Raw genomic sequence first — 16333 nt, forward strand, 5'->3', positions numbered from 1 at the left:
GAGCTGATGTGCGTGTGTGTGTGTAATATTTTTTGATAAGAAATGATTCCAATTATACTTTAAATGAAATATTAACGAGGAATATAAGTATATATTAATGTGTGTTTTTGGGTACTTATTTATATGCATTACGATTATGGTAACGATATGGCTCCCAGCATATTCATTTAAATTATTTTAAATGCTTCTGGACCTCTCAATCTACTTGCTTGGCAATCAGTTTCAATGCGCTTGCGCCTGAGTTTTCGTTTGGGTTTCAGTAAACCGAAAGATTACCGAATCCAAAATCTTTATCATTGCTGGCGCTTCGCTTGCGGCTGCTCTTGGCAATTGTTTTCGATGAGCCTGCGCTTGGGTGCACGTTGCAGCTCGGCCATGTCCACTGCACTTGAGGTAGCCGGCTCCTGCGGCTCCTCTGGGCTATATATTTCCTTGCACTTGCGCTTGAACGCGCGTCGCAGATCTGCCATGACCATGGCCTTTGATGCCTGCGGCTTTGCCGTTTCCTGCAGCTCTACACAGGTTGAGGAATCCTGCTCCTGAGGCTGTGGCAGCTCTTCCTGTGCCAAATTGGAGCCTGCAGCTGTTTCCTGCAGCTCCACAGTGATTATATTATACTCCACGGTCACCAGTTCTTCCACTACGACCATTGACTCTCCTATGCCAGAGTCCGGTGTGGACCAATCGGGATTAATGCTGTCGGCCGATGATGGGCCCATGTTTACGTATGACGTGGGGGTGTTTAGCCCCTGGTGCCAGTGATAGTACTGTCTGATATTTGCCACCAAAGGCTCAACCTCTTCCTGCGTGTAAGATGTCAGTTTGGTCAGATACTGTGACCAGAGCTGGAGTCCGCTTAGACAACGCACAGCCGCTATGCAGGCGGCAGCCAACAAGGAAGGTCGCACATTGGCAAAACTATTAACTGAAAGCAATATAGAGAAACTTGAACGATGTTTATGGGATATTCACTCGATGCTTACTGCTCAATGTGCAGTCTGACAAGCTTAGCAGCAGATGTGACAAGGCCGCCAGCATTGATTCGAAACTGTCGTACGGCAGCAAGTACTGAATGCCCTCGCCGGCAGCAGCACTGTCCTCCAGCAACGCACTGTAGCTGGCGTAATCGTCGCGCGTCAGGAAGGTGCAGGCAAAGAACTCCGTAAAGCTGGCCGTGGTGGGGCGCATAAGCTCAAAATTCAGGTGGGTCAGCACCTTGCGCTCCACCACCTTATACTCGAAAGGCGTGTAGCCCTCTCTAATGAGGCTATTCAGTTCTTTGTAGCGCGGCACACTCGCATCGGTGTTCTCGATCTGGGCGGCAATGTGCAGGCATGTGAGCGCCAGCAATTGCAATTTGTCGCTTCGAATCGTAAAGTAGTCGGTCAAGCGATCCATATAGTAGATACCTGTGCAGATCAGATGATTGGGTATCAAAAGCAATAACAATATATATTCGCCGTTTACCCAAATGCACTGTGGCGCGATTCAGTTTGTATGTGCGAGCGGCAAGATTGCAAAGTTGCACCAGGCGTGGGCGCTCGTCCAGCTGCGTCGAGTTGAAATATATGGGACGGCGACGCATCTCTGCCTCCTTCATGTTCACGAATATGTCATCTGCATAGTCGGTGAGCCAGTGCATCTTCCACACACGCTGAAAGTACGGTAATTTTTGTTGGCAGTGCAAAAATAATATTTGGCAGCCGCGAACCTCAATTTGTAGTTGATCCTTGCTCTGCGCACCTTGCTTTCCGAAAGCAAAGGTATTCTGCTCGATGGCGATTTGGGCCATTTTATTGGATTGCATTCAAATGCCTTTATTCTTATTTTATTCGACAAAATCGACAATATTTCTGATTTACGTCTCTTTTTTTTTTGTTACGAATAACACAACATGAAAAACATGGCCGCTATAACGGTTCTTGTCAATGTGACCGCCGTGTGCGTATGTTGATCTGTGAACAAGGCTGCCAGACTGTTGGCAGTGGCAGAACAATAACAGCAGCGCATTAAGCCCCTTCTAAACGGGCAGCTGCTTAGCCAATTATTTAAATTCAAGAAAATACATACGCAAAATGGTGTTGAAACTACTTTAAAAGTAGGGGAATAGTTTGCAGAGTAAAATAAATACCATGAGAGGCTTTCCCTTCAGGCAGACCAAGATCAAACAAATTATGAATTTCTGCGTAAGCAAAACAACGATGCAAATGCTAACAAACTGCGGCAGTCCCGTTTAGAAAGGGCTTTCAAACTCCATTTTTTTAGAGACGAAATTAATTAATTCCGATGGAAGAAATAACTTCAGATCCGCGAAGCTGTAATACCCCTGAACTTTTTCGACAAGTTGGGATACTCTGCAGACTCCAGCGCTCAGCCAGAGACCGATACGATGTGAATCGAATGTGTGTATCTATATGTGAGCCACTTTAAGTTAAGTTCCCTACAAAAGCAATGCAGCTACATATGTATGTACATATGTATAACACACAGCTAGTTCTTCCAATATTTTCCCACAAATAAGCCGTTAAATACTTAGTTCTCATGTTTTTATTCCTACTAATTGATGTAACAAAAGAAATAAAGCACAGCTTTTACATCGTATGTAACTGCAGTTGTCATATTTGCATAAATTTTAGTCGCTAACTTCGTGGTAAGAGTCGGAGGAGTCGTCAGCTTCCCCATCGGACTCCTCTGGCACAAAAGATTGGGGCAGTTCGCAGCCAAAGTAGGCATTGTTGTTAGCACAAAATGTAATGAGATGACGCCAATTATCGTCCACACTCAGCAGATGAGGATTACCATAAACAACCAAAAAGGCACGGGCGCGGGATATTGCCACATTCAGACGCTTGTGGCAGCGCACAAATCCGAGGGACAGGTGTGCGTCCTTGACGAGCAGCGTTTCCGAGGATCGTACAGTCGAAATTAGCATTATGTCGCGTTCCTGGTGGGGTTATCAAGGCATTAAATGGTTGAAAGATTCCTTTAAATGCTCACCTGTCCTTGGAATTCTTCGGCGGAGCCAACCTTTGGCATGGCAACATTTGTGCCCATAAACAGTCCCCTTATCGTCTTCACCTGCTTCGTGTAGGGTGTCAGTATGCCAATTTGATCGGGAGTCACTGCGCAGCGATAGAGCGAGATGACCATGAGATAGACCTCTCTGGCCTCGAGCGGATTGTACCACGAGGGCGAGTCCCTGTCCTGCATATTCTGCCCCATAATGCCAACGAAGCAGACACCATGATTGCGCGGCATTCCCGTGCCCAGCACGGACTGCACTCTGCCCAACAGCGTACGCTCCCGTGAATCCTCCTCTGACACCATTGAAATGAGTTCATCGTCGTAGAAGAGTTTACTGTACGTGGCCATTATCGAGGGCAGGGCGCGATAATTGTGCAGCAGCTTCGTCAGCACGAGGGGATTGTATCCAGAGCTGTCGGGGTACCCGACCAAATCCTTGGCATACGGCTGAGTGGCCAGCAAGCGCTCCAGCAAGGAGAGGTCGAAGCCACAGTGACGTCCATACTTGCTTAAGATTATGGGCTGCAGCTGATGTGGATCACCGGACAGAATGACCTGACCCCGATCCTTGGAAAGCAGAGCCGCGGGCATCATCGCCTCTGGCTCCGTGCTCTGACCGGCCTCGTCCAGAAACAGGTGAGTGAAGTGCCCGCCCGGAAATGACATTTGCATAAAGTTGCCCAGGGTGGCGCAGGTGCCGATGCTGACGCGATGGGCGCCTATAAACTTCCACTTGCAGCGCAGCTTCAGACCCGATTCAGTGACCAGCATCTGCAAGGGATTCACAATTAGAAAGTGGGATTGGGAGTGGGATGGAACTTACATTATCCTCAGAGCTGCCATCGATGCCCACGTCCAAGGTGGCGCAGTAGGGCATCAGCTCGGTGGGAATCAGTTCCTTTTCGATCAAATTGTGCGACACGATGCGAACGAAGTCGCCTGGGGCCAGTGCATTGCTGGCAATGATGCGTCGGGTAATGAGATCCGCAGCGCTGTTCGAGGGTGTGGCCACCAGGATGCGGCAACTTTGAAGATTTCGCACCATCTGCAGCACAGCCTCTACCAGGGTGACAGTCTTGCCGGTGCCCGGCGGACCAAAGATCACATAAGGCAGATTCATGGCCTCGCCACGGAGAATATTGAAAACGGCACGCTTCTGTATGCTGTTGAGGGACTTGTTGTACCACTCCAGCTTCGTGTCGAACAGATACATGTCCTCCCCATCGACGAGGCGCACCTGCAACTGCGGATGGGCGCGCTTCATCACCTTGCTGGGGAAGAGGAACTGCTCGCCGAGGCTGGTGACAACCTGGTTGATGGCATGATGTTGCTTTCGAAGAGAAAATCTCGAAAAGTAAAACTCCAGGCGGTAGTCCTCGCCATTGTACTTCTCCTGGAAGTTGGGATGAAACTTTAGCAGCACTCGATCGAAGAGCACTTTGTGTATGCAGCCCGAGTAGCTTTTGTTGTCCGAGGTGACATCCTTCCAGGGATTGATGGCGCACACGGTATCCCCGATGACCAGCGAGGGTCGACGCTCCGCGAGATTCTCGATTGTGAGCGAGAGATACTCCCCGTCGCGCTCCATGTGGGCTCTGTCCCTGTCAAAGTTGCGAATGCAAACGAAAAATTCAATTTCCTCCAAATGCAAAAAGAAACGAAAGCGCTGCACATAGTTGGCCATGCACAGGGCCTCGGTGGAGCAGGGATACAGACGCTCCAGATCGTCGAGCACCTCCGTTGGCCGACAGTCCCGCAGGTAGACATTGCGCAGACTCTCCGGCACATCGAAGTTGCCAATGCGCGTGAGCACAAATCTTTGTCTGCAAAGTCCGCTCTCACCGCGCACCACATCCAATGTGTTGGCCCACACGTTCTTGGCATAGCTGCGATTCCGCTGCGCCTCCGATCTGCCAGAGACAACGAAACTTTCGGCCGCCAGCAGACGTCGCTCGGCATCGTCCGCCTCCTTCTGCGTCTCGCAGGCAAAGATCTTGAAGCAGCGCACAACCTTAAACTTCTTAAAGTCCAGCGTGTACTTTTCCGCCCACTCGCCAATGCAGCGCGCCTCCACCTCCAATATAACCGACAGTTGTCCATCAATCCCCAGGCAGGTCTTGGTAAGCGGCTCAATCACGCGAATCTGCGATGCATGGCCATGATCCAGCTGCACCTCGTGCAGCTCCAACTTGCGATTTGAATTGTTCTGCAGCTTCAGAGTGATCTTGTGCTTCTCCCACAGCTCTGTGGTTATGAAGCGAGTGGCGCCAGTGATGACGACATTCCGATCGGCCGAGAAGGTCTTCTCCTTCTTCATCGACAGAAAATTGCTCTCCTGCGGCATCACCTTGATGGCGCGATGCGTGAATTTGGACTGAAGGAGAGAGTAGAGATTAAGGATTTGCAGGGGGTAGACTTCACAGCCAACTTACATAAACACATTCAATGAGATCCGCCAGCACATAGTCGCCCATGTGCAGCTCCGTGCCACTGGGGAAATTCTCGCGCAACAAATACGCATTCTCTCCAAGCACTGCAAACTCGGGAAAACACCGCTCGACCCTGCAGTTCTCGTTGGAGAGAATGCGCGTGGGAAAGACCTTCAGCAACTGCAGGATCTCCCCCTGCTTGTCCACATATCCATCGTCCAGCTGCACGGCGCACTCGAGTGTCACGTAGTCGCCCATTTTGGGCACAAAAGTAAGCTCAACGTTTTCTAGATCAAACTTTTGACGGCCCGAGCTGGTGTCCACTTCGATGGTGGATTGCAGACGTTCGATGACCATGCCTTGAACAATGCGCTCCTGCGTCTTGAAGTACGTGGAGTCCTCAAGCTTCAAGGACTCCACAGCTGCCGTTATCTGAAAAGGGAATGGCTCTCAGAGTGTTTCAGGGGAGTTATAGCTCGAGTCCTACCGTTGAATCGGTGATTGATTCTCCCCAGCCTTGCTCAATCACCTTCAGTATCTTGACCACTTTGAGGAACTCCTCGTTGGCCTTCTTGTACGCCAAATACTCCACCACCGAGCCCTTGACCAGCTGATGGTAGATATGATCGGACGATGGTCCGTCGAAGGGGATGTACGTGTCGATGACGCCGCCCTTGCTGTGCAGCTCCGTGACGACGCCCTGCCGGCTCGAGCACGACTTGTCATCCGCCTCCTGCCACGTGCTGTTGTCCATTTCCTGTTTGCTTTTGATAATGTTCTGCATGCAGGACGAATCTCCCTTCTGCTGCTGCTGCTGCCGCTCCTCGCTCAACTCGTGATCCAAGAAATTGTTCTCCCGCTCAATCAAGTCCAACTTTCGCTCGCGCTCCCGCTCCTCCCTTTGCAGCCAATTGCGCAGTACTGACAGCATCTTGATTTCGCTGGTGTCTGCTACTGTTGCGGCTTCTTGTCCAGACTCTCGTACATCCAATCCGTTTCGCTGATGTAGCTCAATTCCTTGCGCAAACTTTGCAGACGCTGCAAATGGCTGTCGCTCGACTCGGCCTGCGACCCGCTGCCGCCCGCAAGTTGAGACTCGGCCTTTTCCGACTGATTATCGGGTTTCTTTGCCTGCAGCATACGAAGAAGCAACAAAGAAGAATTTTAAAATAAACAATTCATGGAATGGACAGCAGAGGGCAAAAACGTTGAAAATAAAAACGGAAAAAACTCTCTACAGAGCGCGAACACGTGCAATGCGACACCCTGTATGTATACACCCTGTATTTTACCGTTTGTTTTGTTCCCTGTCTCTCTCTATCTTCTACAGCAACAGGCAACAACATAACGGCACTCGACAGAAAATGCACACACAAACCTCTGCTCCGCTGCTCGTGTCTACGGGAACTTGTGCCTCTTCTTTGATGGTAATGCCGGTCGCCTCGTTGGACATCGTCCGCAAAGCCTTTTACTTGAATTTCAAACTATATTGAATAAGAAAACACAATTAGCCGGGTGAAATGGCAGCCGGCCTCGAGCACTTACAAACTGCGCGCAATGCAATTGCGAAGGAAAAGGTGAAGTACTCGAAAATCTCAATGAAATATCCAACCAGACGCTAGACTCTAGGTTTCCAGAACAATTCTAGCTGTAAAGTTTAGAAATTACAATTCCCGCGCGAAAATCGAGACGGCCTCAAACAAACACTTGCAAGCAACTGACAGCGCAACGCAAGGCGCAAATCGAAAGAAACGCAAAAGCACTCGAACACTTCTTAACAAACTGGAGCTGGTCAGATTCTATCGGAGGTTTTATTGAGAAAAGAAAATGGGTAAAATCGAAGAAAACTTAAAAATTTCAGTAGGATTCAGTCAGTGTGACCGCGGATTTTTCGATCAAATATACCCACAGAAATATACCTTCCCATTTCCAAAATATACTGTAAATATACCATACCAATATCGTGTAGTGCTCAAGTAGCTAGTTCCTTTTTCCATGTCGTTGAAAGCGTATTAGCGTATTGCTAAGAACTCTAATCATTTTTAATCATTATTTTTGTAAATAAAAATAAACTTAACATAATTTGTACATTTTCCTTAAATTGTACATAGTTTTAGAAGAGTTTTTGGCGGTTCGGCGTATTTTCGTTTCTAGAGCGGGCTAAATCGGACCATCTCTAATGTACGCATCAATACAGAGTGTGACCGGTCGCCGCTATCGCAGAAATACGTAAATATATCAAACAATATATACCGAAATGTTGAGCTATATAATTCCATCCCTAGTTCGCGGACTTCCGGAAGAATTTGTGGAATTTGTGTGCATTTTCTCCGAAAAAACAGCGAAAATTGGCATTAAGTGTGCCAATTGTGATTGCCCAATAGCCGAATTGTTGCGCGAACGTAGCCAAGTCAAGGTGCCGCCCACAGCGGAAGCGCCAAAAGCAGCAGCAGCAGCCACCAGTGTTGTGCCCGTCGACGTTGCGGAGGAAAATAATCCCGAGCCGCAGCAGCAGCAGCAGCACCAGCGCCAGCGTCTTTGCAGCCATCGCGTCGCGTGTGCGGAATTTTCAGCAGTGAATAACCTTCGGCATTTTGTGGGTGTCCAGAGTAGGAGCGTGTTGCGACTACGCCAGGAAAGATGGTTAAAGCTAAAAAGGGCAAGAAAGAGATATTGGCAACGGCCGACGGCGGCTCCTCGGCCGATGAAATGTGAGTATTGCCTGCCGCATTGCCTTGTTGGCAAAACTTTCTAAACTAATTGCATATTTTCACCCATTTCTCTCTTCCCTTTTCGATCGTACAGCGAAAGCCAAAGCCAGCACATGGACTCTGATGTGGAGAGCGACAAGGTGAGCGCCAACAACAAGAAGAATCAGCCGCAGGCACCGCAGCAAAAGGGCAAAAAGAAGAACAAGAAGGTGTCGGACAACGAGGAGAGCGATGCTGCTGGTGATGTCCAAACACTGACCAAGGCCGTCAAGAAGCTCAATGTCAAGGGCAAGGGCAAGAAGTCAAAGGCCGACAACGACTCCGACGAGGAGGCGCCACCCAAAGGCAAGGCAGCCAAGAAGTCCGCCTTCGAGCTGCTGATGGACGACGACGACGACGCCGATGAACCGCCTGCCGTGCAGAGCGCGCCCGACGACGACGACGACGCGGAGGCCGTAAAGCCGCAGAAGAAGAACGAGAAAAAGGGCAAAAAGGCCAAGCGCAAGGGGAAGGATGATGATGATGAGGATCTGGACAAGGTCTTGGCCGAGCTGCAGGCGGAATATGCCGGTGAGGCACCGGCAGCGGCTGTCGTCACACCCGAAGAGCTTGCCGATGAGTTCTCCAAGAAGAAAAAGAACAAGAAGCCAGCCCAAGCCGCTCCAGCTGCTGTGGAAAACGATGCCGAGGATGAGGCTGGCGACGACGATGATGAGGATGGTGGCAGCACCATGAAGACGGCGGCCCAGAAGAAAAAGGAGAAGAAGGAGCGACAGAAACGCGAGGCGGCACAGGCCAAGCAGAAGGCGGCACTGGAGCCAAAGCAGAAGCCAGCGGAGAAGCCTGCGCCGGTGGTGGCCGAGCCCGAACCAGAGCCCGTCGAGGAGGACAAGCCAGAGGCCAACGATGGCGAAGAGGCTGGCGATGATGCCACCGGCAAAGGCGTTAAGAACAAGAAGAAGGGAAAGAAGGACAAGAAAGCGGAGGCCGAGGAGGAGAAGAAGGACGCCAAAAAGAAGGGCATGTCGGCGGCCATGGTGGCGGCCATGCAGGAGCAGCTGAAGAAGCGCAAGGAGGAGGAGGAGCGCCTGGAGCGGCTCGAGGAGGAGCGCAATCGCCTGGCAGATGAGCGTGAAGAGGCGCGACTGGAGGCGGTGCGCCTGGAGGCCGAAAAGAAGGAGAAAAAGAAGCAACGCGAGGCGGATCGCAAGGCGCGCCTAAAGGCCGAGGGCAAACTCTTGACCAAGAAGCAAAAGGAGGATCGAGCCAGAGCGCAGGCACTGTTGGATTCGCTCAAGGCTCAGGGGCTGGAGATCCCCGATCCCAACGACAGGAGAGCTCCCAGGCCAGGTAAATATTGAAGGAGTCTCCTCTGTCCAGCTATTCTTTATTGAATCTTCCACTTTCCAGGCACTCGCATTAGGCCCAACAAGAAGAAGGGACCCAAGGAAACGGCCGAGGAGGAGGAGGCCAAGGCAGCGGCGGAGGAAGCAGCTGCAGCTGCTGCGGCCGCCACCGCCGCCGAAGCACCCAAGGAGGAGGTGGTCAAGGAGAGTTGGGATGCCACAGACAGCGAGGCTGAGCCAGAGCCCGATGAGGAGTCCTCCGAGACCACAAACAACGGCAAGGCGGACGAGGATGAGGACACCGATGAGGATGACAGCGGCGATGACGATGACAGCGACGATTCCGATGATGAGAGCGGCGACGAGACCGACGAGAAGGAGGAGACGCTCGCCAATGATCCCGAATCTCGGAGACTGCGCGCCGAGGCGAGAATCATCAAGCGGCAGTCGGACGCTGAGAAGAAACGCACCACGGACGAGCTGCGTGCGGGCGTTGTCTGTGTCCTGGGCCACGTCGATACGGGCAAGACCAAGATTCTGGACAAGCTGCGACGCACCAATGTGCAGGACTCGGAGGCTGGTGGCATTACGCAGCAGATTGGCGCCACCAATGTGCCCATCGATGCCATCAAGGAGCAGACAAAGTACGTGAAGAGCGCCGCTGGCTTTGAGCATCGTCTGCCCGGTCTGCTCATCATCGACACACCCGGCCACGAGTCCTTTAGTAATTTGCGCAATCGCGGCTCCTCCCTCTGTGATATTGCCATTCTGGTGGTGGACATTATGCACGGCCTGGAGCCGCAAACCCTCGAGTCTATTCAGCTGCTCAAGAAGAAGCGTTGTCCCTTCATTGTGGCTCTGAACAAGGTGGATCGCCTGTACGACTGGCAGGTGCTGGCACGGCGCGATGTACGCGATGTGATCAAGGAGCAGCAGAGCAACACGCAATTGGAGTTCCAGCAGCGCACCAAGGACGTCATACTGCAGTTTGCCGAACAGGGACTCAATGCGGCACTCTTCTACGAGAACACAGACCCGAAGACATACATCTCCCTGGTGCCCACCAGCGCCATCACCGGCGAGGGCATGGGCAACCTGCTGTTCATGATTACGGACTACTGCCAGAACATGCTGACCAAACGGCTCATGTACTCCGAGGAGCTGCAGGCCACAGTGCTCGAGGTGAAGGCGCTGCCCGGTCTGGGCACCACCATCGATGCCATTCTCATCAATGGCAAGCTGCGCGAGGGTCAGACCATGGTTCTGGCCGGCACAGACGGGCCCATTGTCACCCAGATTCGTTCGCTGCTCATGCCACAGCCCATGCGGGAGTTGCGTGTGAAGAATGCCTATGTGGAGCACAAAGAGGTGAAGGCAGCGCAGGGCGTTAAGATTGCGGCCAAGGACCTGGAGAAGGCCATTGCTGGCATCAATCTGCTGATTGCCCACAAACCCGATGAGGTGGATATTTGCAAGTGAGTTTGGATTTCCTTTCCACTTTAAATTTTATTAATGAAAATCTTTTCTTCCAGAGAGGAAGTTGCACGCGAGCTGAAGAGCGCTTTGAGTCACATCAAATTGGCCCCAGCGGGTGTCTATGTCCAGGCCTCCACTTTGGGATCTCTGGAGGCTTTGCTTGAGTTCCTACGCACATCCAAAATTCCGGTAAGTGGAAAAATAATAAAAAAAGAAAATGTCCCTTTTGGGCTTCGAACTTTGGGTCTCATGTCTCTTGAGTGTGATGTGCTTCCTCTAGGCTATTGCACAGCGAAGCTGCCTGTGGCCTAACAGCTTATTTGACTGCGGCATTCTGTGTGTTTTCGCTGTGTTTTGGTTTTTTCGATTGCGTGGCCCGAGTTCAATTCCCAGTGTGGGAAAGAATTTTGATTCTTTTCTTTTTGTTAATTCTTCTTCATTCAAAGTGTGCCCTTTTTCCAATGATATTCCATATCCTAGAGTAGCTCAATTGATTTATCGTTCAGACTTTACTTAAACCAAAGTTTGCTTCAACGAATTTTGTCTATGATGGCCTTGAACCCGTGAAAAACCTAGTAATCTTGCTTTATTATCACACCCTCTCCACAATAATGATAACACGTGCCCCCCCACAGAGCAATTACCAAATTAATAATACACAAAAATACCGAAGAAACAAAAATCCCCATAGCGCAGAAACCACAGACGAATCGCTAACATAATTTCGCACTGTTTGTTTAGACAATTAGCCAGGGAATATTCTCAGAGCGTACACTCGTCGTAGGGAACGGAACGGAACCAAACCCATTGAGGGGGAGATAACCTTTTAATGGGCAGGAGAGGTGAGAGCTCTGAGGCTCAGCAATTTATGTACACATTATTTCTTTCCCCACCACCAAGGCGGAATATTTCTAACAGCTCGTATAGTCGAGACGATAAACAAAAATCTCCCTCTCAAAGCAAGAAAAGGAAAAAAAGAAAAGTACGCAGTATGGAAAATTTGCAATTTTCTTGGCTACTTTTCGATTTCTTGCAAATTGAATGCGGGCCGGGTCGGGAGGGGGTTACGTGGTGGGTCGGCTACGGGACGCGACAAAGTTGTAAATTCTCGCTGGCCGAAAACTATTTTTGCTGAGAATTATGAGTGGTGGGCAGGAAACGAGAGGAGAAATGTACTGTCTCGTCGTCTGATTTTTTTTCGGTCAGACTATGCCGTAAACATAAAATGCGTATTTTTGTAAATGCAAAAAAATTGCAACAAAAATATGTTGTTTGCACACACAAAAAAAAGAAGCAAAAACCAAACCCGGCCAGGCCATGTCTTCTGCTGATGATGATGATTCATGCCAGAGGCAGCCAAGTGGCGGGCGCATAGCCAACAGAAGACGACGCACTGTAGCCACACCACTCCCCTCCGAAATAGACGATGGGGTAGGGAGAGTGCACCCCAACTCCTTGGCAATTCTCTCGTAACCATTTCATTCGCTGTCTGCCCCCCAGTCTCGAGAAGATTGAACACCCAACTAAAAATACTAAGCGCTCTATATACCATATAGATACGCACATTTATGTATGTAAATATGTACATATGTATGTATGTACATATATGTATGTATGTATCTTTATATCTGTCTATATTTCTGTGGCAGACCAAAGGCGAACGCAAAATGCGAACCCAAAACCCGAACGAACGGATATGACAACTCAAATTCCAATTTAGCAAATATTTATTTTCTAGCAAATTCTTTAATCAATTTCACACGCCTTAAATGAATGAAATTAATCGAATTTCCTTTCCCCCATACCCTCAGTTAATCAAAATGTATTTTATATGATTTTATTTTTATTTTTCGCTTACCTCAGCTGCGGAAATGTTTCCAACGGAAGCTTGGATAATAAATACATAAATACATACATATTTACATAAGTACATACATTTTTGATTCCAAAAATTGAACATTCTGTCTGCTCTGGCACACACTTTGTGCTCTTCTCTCTTAAATATTGTAAATGTTTTTAATGTTTTAGTTTCGTGTTTGTGTGTTTTTTGCTGACACTACAAGCTCATTAGCGTCAGCAGCCCACATTTGCTATAAGGTTTCCCACAAGCAGAGTGTCATCATCATAGTGCCGTTGATGATCATCTTGTGCCGCCGTGTGGCCGCAACACTTTCCCAGGCCTTAGGGTTCCCGCTCGATTCGTAACGCCAACGCAATATCCAAGGCACATACAGAGCTAGAGCTGAAAAACTATGCAAATTAGCTACCAAATGCAGTCATAGGGCGCGGGGTTGTGAACTGAATGAATGAATGGTGGGGAGACGCTGCTGAATGATGAGCCACAGGGACGGTTCAGGCTGGTTCAGGAATGTACTCCAATGACCCTTTTACTCCTATTCCACGCCTGTTTTTATTTTCTTTTGGAGCCCTTGTCTTTTGTCTTTGCAGCCCACTGAAATTTTACATTTTTCGATACACTTTTTCTGTGAATTTCGACGACCATTAGATTTGGTTTTCGTTGATTTTTTGTGTATTTTCTTGGACACTTAATGAATGAATTAACAATTTGTGCAGTCGCTTGCACATGTTTTCCATATGCTGCCACTTTTTGTGGGTCTTTGGGTTTTTGCTCTTTTTTTATTGCGATTTTTTGTCACATTTTAGATGCGAAAATTTGTCGCCGTCATGTTAACTGCGCTCATTTCGAAAATCAATTATGGTCATGTGACTGAGCGACTGACTGACTAACTGATTGACTGACTGACTGGTCGACTGGCTGACTGGGTGAGTGACAAACGAACAGACTGCTGGCTGGCTGGCTGCTGGCTATTCATTCATGATTTGAGTCTCTGATGCCTTGATGCCTGCCTGTGACCATGTGGGCCGACCACCGGCCGGCTACGTAACAAGTTTCGCCTTCATTTAAGCCAAATTTAGTAACTGGCTAACAACATTCACAGCCACACACACACCACACACACCGCACACACTCTTTTTTTGGCTCGGCTAATGCTATGTAAAATGCCATAAAATTTTATAGTTATCGCTCGCTGCCTAGGAGTCATTTTTTCTAGGGGGCACCCACATGGCCGCCATACTCTGATTTTGGTATTTTGTTTTTTTTCTCCTCCTTCTTCTTCTGCCTCTTGTCATTTGTTTGTCGCTGATCTGCTGCTGGTGCTGCTGCCGCTGTTGCGTGGCTGTTGAAATACGAGCAGGGCTGCCAATTTATTGGCACTGCCCAAAACTGACGGCCGGAAATTGTCATTTGAGTGGCTCGACACACACACAACAGACACAAAATATGTTTGTGTATTGCCCATTAATTTCTGACACGTCGCAGGTTTGCCGCTGCCGCCATTTGATTTTTGGTGTGCAATTTAGCTGCAGTTAATTGATTCTCATATTTATATTCAAAACTAAATGGCAGGAGGGCTCCGAGGTACACTCGAACCTCACGCCACATGGCCGCTACCAGAGGGCTGTGGGGGCAACGAGTGCAATCAATTTTTATGAATGGAAAAAACGCAGCATCGATCGGTTCTGCCCCTCGCTGTCAGGGGCATGAAGGCAGTTTTCGTGTTCAATTTATCGAAATGTGTAGCAAATGTTTATTTGATCAATGAAATGAATTATTGTACGAGCATGTGTCTGTCTGTCTGTCTGTTTATCTGTGTGTTTGTGTGTGAATGAATGAAATAACAAAGCGAGCAATAACTTCCATAAATGCCGGCTCGAAATGTGGGACGGAGCGGAGCGCAGCAATTAAAAGGAGAGCAAAAGAGCTGCCAACACAGTTTTGTAATTGATTTGTTTTCCATACAATTGATTGTTGAATGTTTTTTTGTTGCTCTTTTCGGGGGTTTCGTGTTACGCGTTTTGTCTGCTGTTGAGTTTATTTTATTGTCAATTAATTGAACGCTACAAAATGCTCAATGAAATGATGTACGAGCTGAGGCGTAGGACTCAATCAAGCGTAGAGTTCTATGCCTTCTGGCAACACTCTGGGCATGCCACAGACTTGCATACCGATAAAACTGTCTATCGATTGGATTTTTCTTGTGTATGCCTGCCTGTCTGGCTGACTGCCTGACAGGCTACATGCATTCCACGGCGTTACGTCATGGAAAATGTTTTCGCCAGATTTATGGTCTGTTGGTTGCACATTTTTATGATCGCCTGCCGGAAAAAAGGCAAACCAAAAAGACAGCATGAATGAGCCTGCCAGCTACTCGCGGTGTCGGTGTACGCTCCAGCACTCCCCCCCTCCTGCCTCTCTTCTACCCACACTTTGCGCGCTCTTTCTCTCTACAACTTTTCCAAACGCCGTTATGCATTTGGCCTGCAATTTCTTTTGCTGTTTTTGTTGCTGTTGTGGCTGTTGCGTTGGCTTCATTAACATTTGCACCTCGTAGCCAGCCGTCAACGACCAAATATAGCGGTGGTTGACTGCCACAACCTGATGGCTGTTGTTGCTGTTGCTGTTGCTGTTGTGTCTTGCCATTCATAAAAAAGAGTTGGTGCACCTCTCACTCACTCACTCACTGGAATGATGCCATCACCCCCTTGCGTCCTCTCTCTCTCTTTACCTTTTGCTTATACAACAATTGCAGTTTGCAGTTTGCAATTGCAGTTTTCTGTTGCTGTTGCTGTGGCTGTGGCTTCGACTGTGTCGTACACCCGCAACGTGGCTGGACTGGCTGCCTGGGTTCATGTTCATTCATACATTTTGCAATGCAAAATAACATCAATCCAACATTCAACTTTTGCACAATGATATTTTTTACGCAACTCTACTACATACATACATTCACGTTGTGAAAAGGTTTGAGAAATGAATGAATAGCCCAAAAGAATCCTTACAATCAGCTGCTAGTTTGTAGCTAATTTTTTAGCAAATATCTCCACAATTATTTACATTTAAAAGCCAGAATATCCAGTGGAAGAGATCTCTAAACATCCTCTTTTAAGTACGATTATTGGGTGTAGATTTTACTGTTTCCCCACAGGGTATTCCCCTAGTCGTAATAGCACCCACCTGCACATGTCTTTCTCCTTTTTCTTTGCTTTTTCTTGTCTACTTTTTTCATGAATGGAAAAATTCTGCACTCGAAAAGTTGCTAGACTTCAAAAGTGGCTGGTCTTCTGCCTGCTGCCTCCTGCGCTTTGTGCTCTTGCCACCATGCACCCTTCACCCCGCCTAAGCAACCTTCCGACCTGCCGCCTGAGACTGGGGCATGCCACCAGATGCTAGAGCTGCTGTTGCTGTTGCATTTGGGCGAAAATGTAATTATGTAGCCATCAACTATTTCCATGGAGCAGGCAGGCAGGCAGGCAGGCATCATGG

At 48.7% G+C, this 16333-nt stretch overlaps 4 protein-coding genes across 7 annotated transcripts in view; 1 reads left to right on the forward strand and 3 right to left on the reverse strand.

Annotated features, from left to right (window-relative positions):
• Position 1: 1 nt before the first annotated feature.
• LOC117893090 (cyclin-J) lies at positions 2 to 1930 on the reverse strand. Its single transcript, XM_034799517.1, has 4 exons — positions 1712 to 1930; positions 1468 to 1654; positions 984 to 1409; positions 2 to 925 (listed from the first exon to the last, which is right to left on the reverse strand). The coding sequence occupies exons 1-4, from the start codon at positions 1805 to 1807 to the stop codon at positions 294 to 296; spliced, it is 1341 nt and encodes a 446-aa protein (XP_034655408.1). The 5' UTR covers positions 1808 to 1930; the 3' UTR covers positions 2 to 293.
• Positions 1931 to 2532: 602 nt separating this feature from the next.
• On the reverse strand, positions 2533 to 6421 carry LOC117893088 (probable RNA helicase armi). The gene is made up of 5 exons (XM_034799513.1): positions 5941 to 6421; positions 5457 to 5885; positions 3848 to 5398; positions 2998 to 3795; positions 2533 to 2944 (listed from the first exon to the last, which is right to left on the reverse strand). The coding sequence occupies exons 1-5, from the start codon at positions 6382 to 6384 to the stop codon at positions 2633 to 2635; spliced, it is 3534 nt and encodes a 1177-aa protein (XP_034655404.1). The 5' UTR covers positions 6385 to 6421; the 3' UTR covers positions 2533 to 2632.
• LOC117893091 lies at positions 6380 to 7330 on the reverse strand. Of its 2 annotated transcripts, none has more exons than XM_034799518.1 (3): positions 6999 to 7330; positions 6832 to 6937; positions 6380 to 6587 (listed from the first exon to the last, which is right to left on the reverse strand). In XM_034799518.1, exons 2-3 carry the CDS (start codon positions 6904 to 6906, stop codon positions 6405 to 6407), a joined length of 258 nt encoding a protein of 85 aa, XP_034655409.1. In that variant the 5' UTR covers positions 6907 to 6937; positions 6999 to 7330; the 3' UTR covers positions 6380 to 6404. The 2 variants fall into 2 exon arrangements, with proteins under 2 accessions (XP_034655409.1, XP_034655410.1); XM_034799519.1 differs by having other exon boundaries at positions 6380 to 6584; positions 6999 to 7328.
• Positions 7331 to 7721: 391 nt separating this feature from the next.
• The window catches only part of LOC117894905 (eukaryotic translation initiation factor 5B), a 50958-nt gene continuing 42346 nt past the window's right edge, over positions 7722 to 16333 (forward strand). For all 3 annotated transcript variants that reach the window (XM_034802198.1, XM_034802197.1, XM_034802200.1), the window contains exons 1-4: positions 7722 to 8164; positions 8259 to 9514; positions 9575 to 10985; positions 11043 to 11175. In XM_034802198.1, the coding sequence (XP_034658089.1) occupies positions 8094 to 8164; positions 8259 to 9514; positions 9575 to 10985; positions 11043 to 11175 (2871 nt within the window). In that variant the 5' untranslated portion in view covers positions 7722 to 8093. The remainder of the gene's footprint in view (positions 8165 to 8258; positions 9515 to 9574; positions 10986 to 11042; positions 11176 to 16333) is intronic.

Source organism: Drosophila subobscura, chromosome J (genome assembly GCF_008121235.1).
Source record: "Drosophila subobscura isolate 14011-0131.10 chromosome J, UCBerk_Dsub_1.0, whole genome shotgun sequence".
NCBI lineage: Eukaryota > Metazoa > Arthropoda > Insecta > Diptera > Drosophilidae > Drosophila > Drosophila subobscura.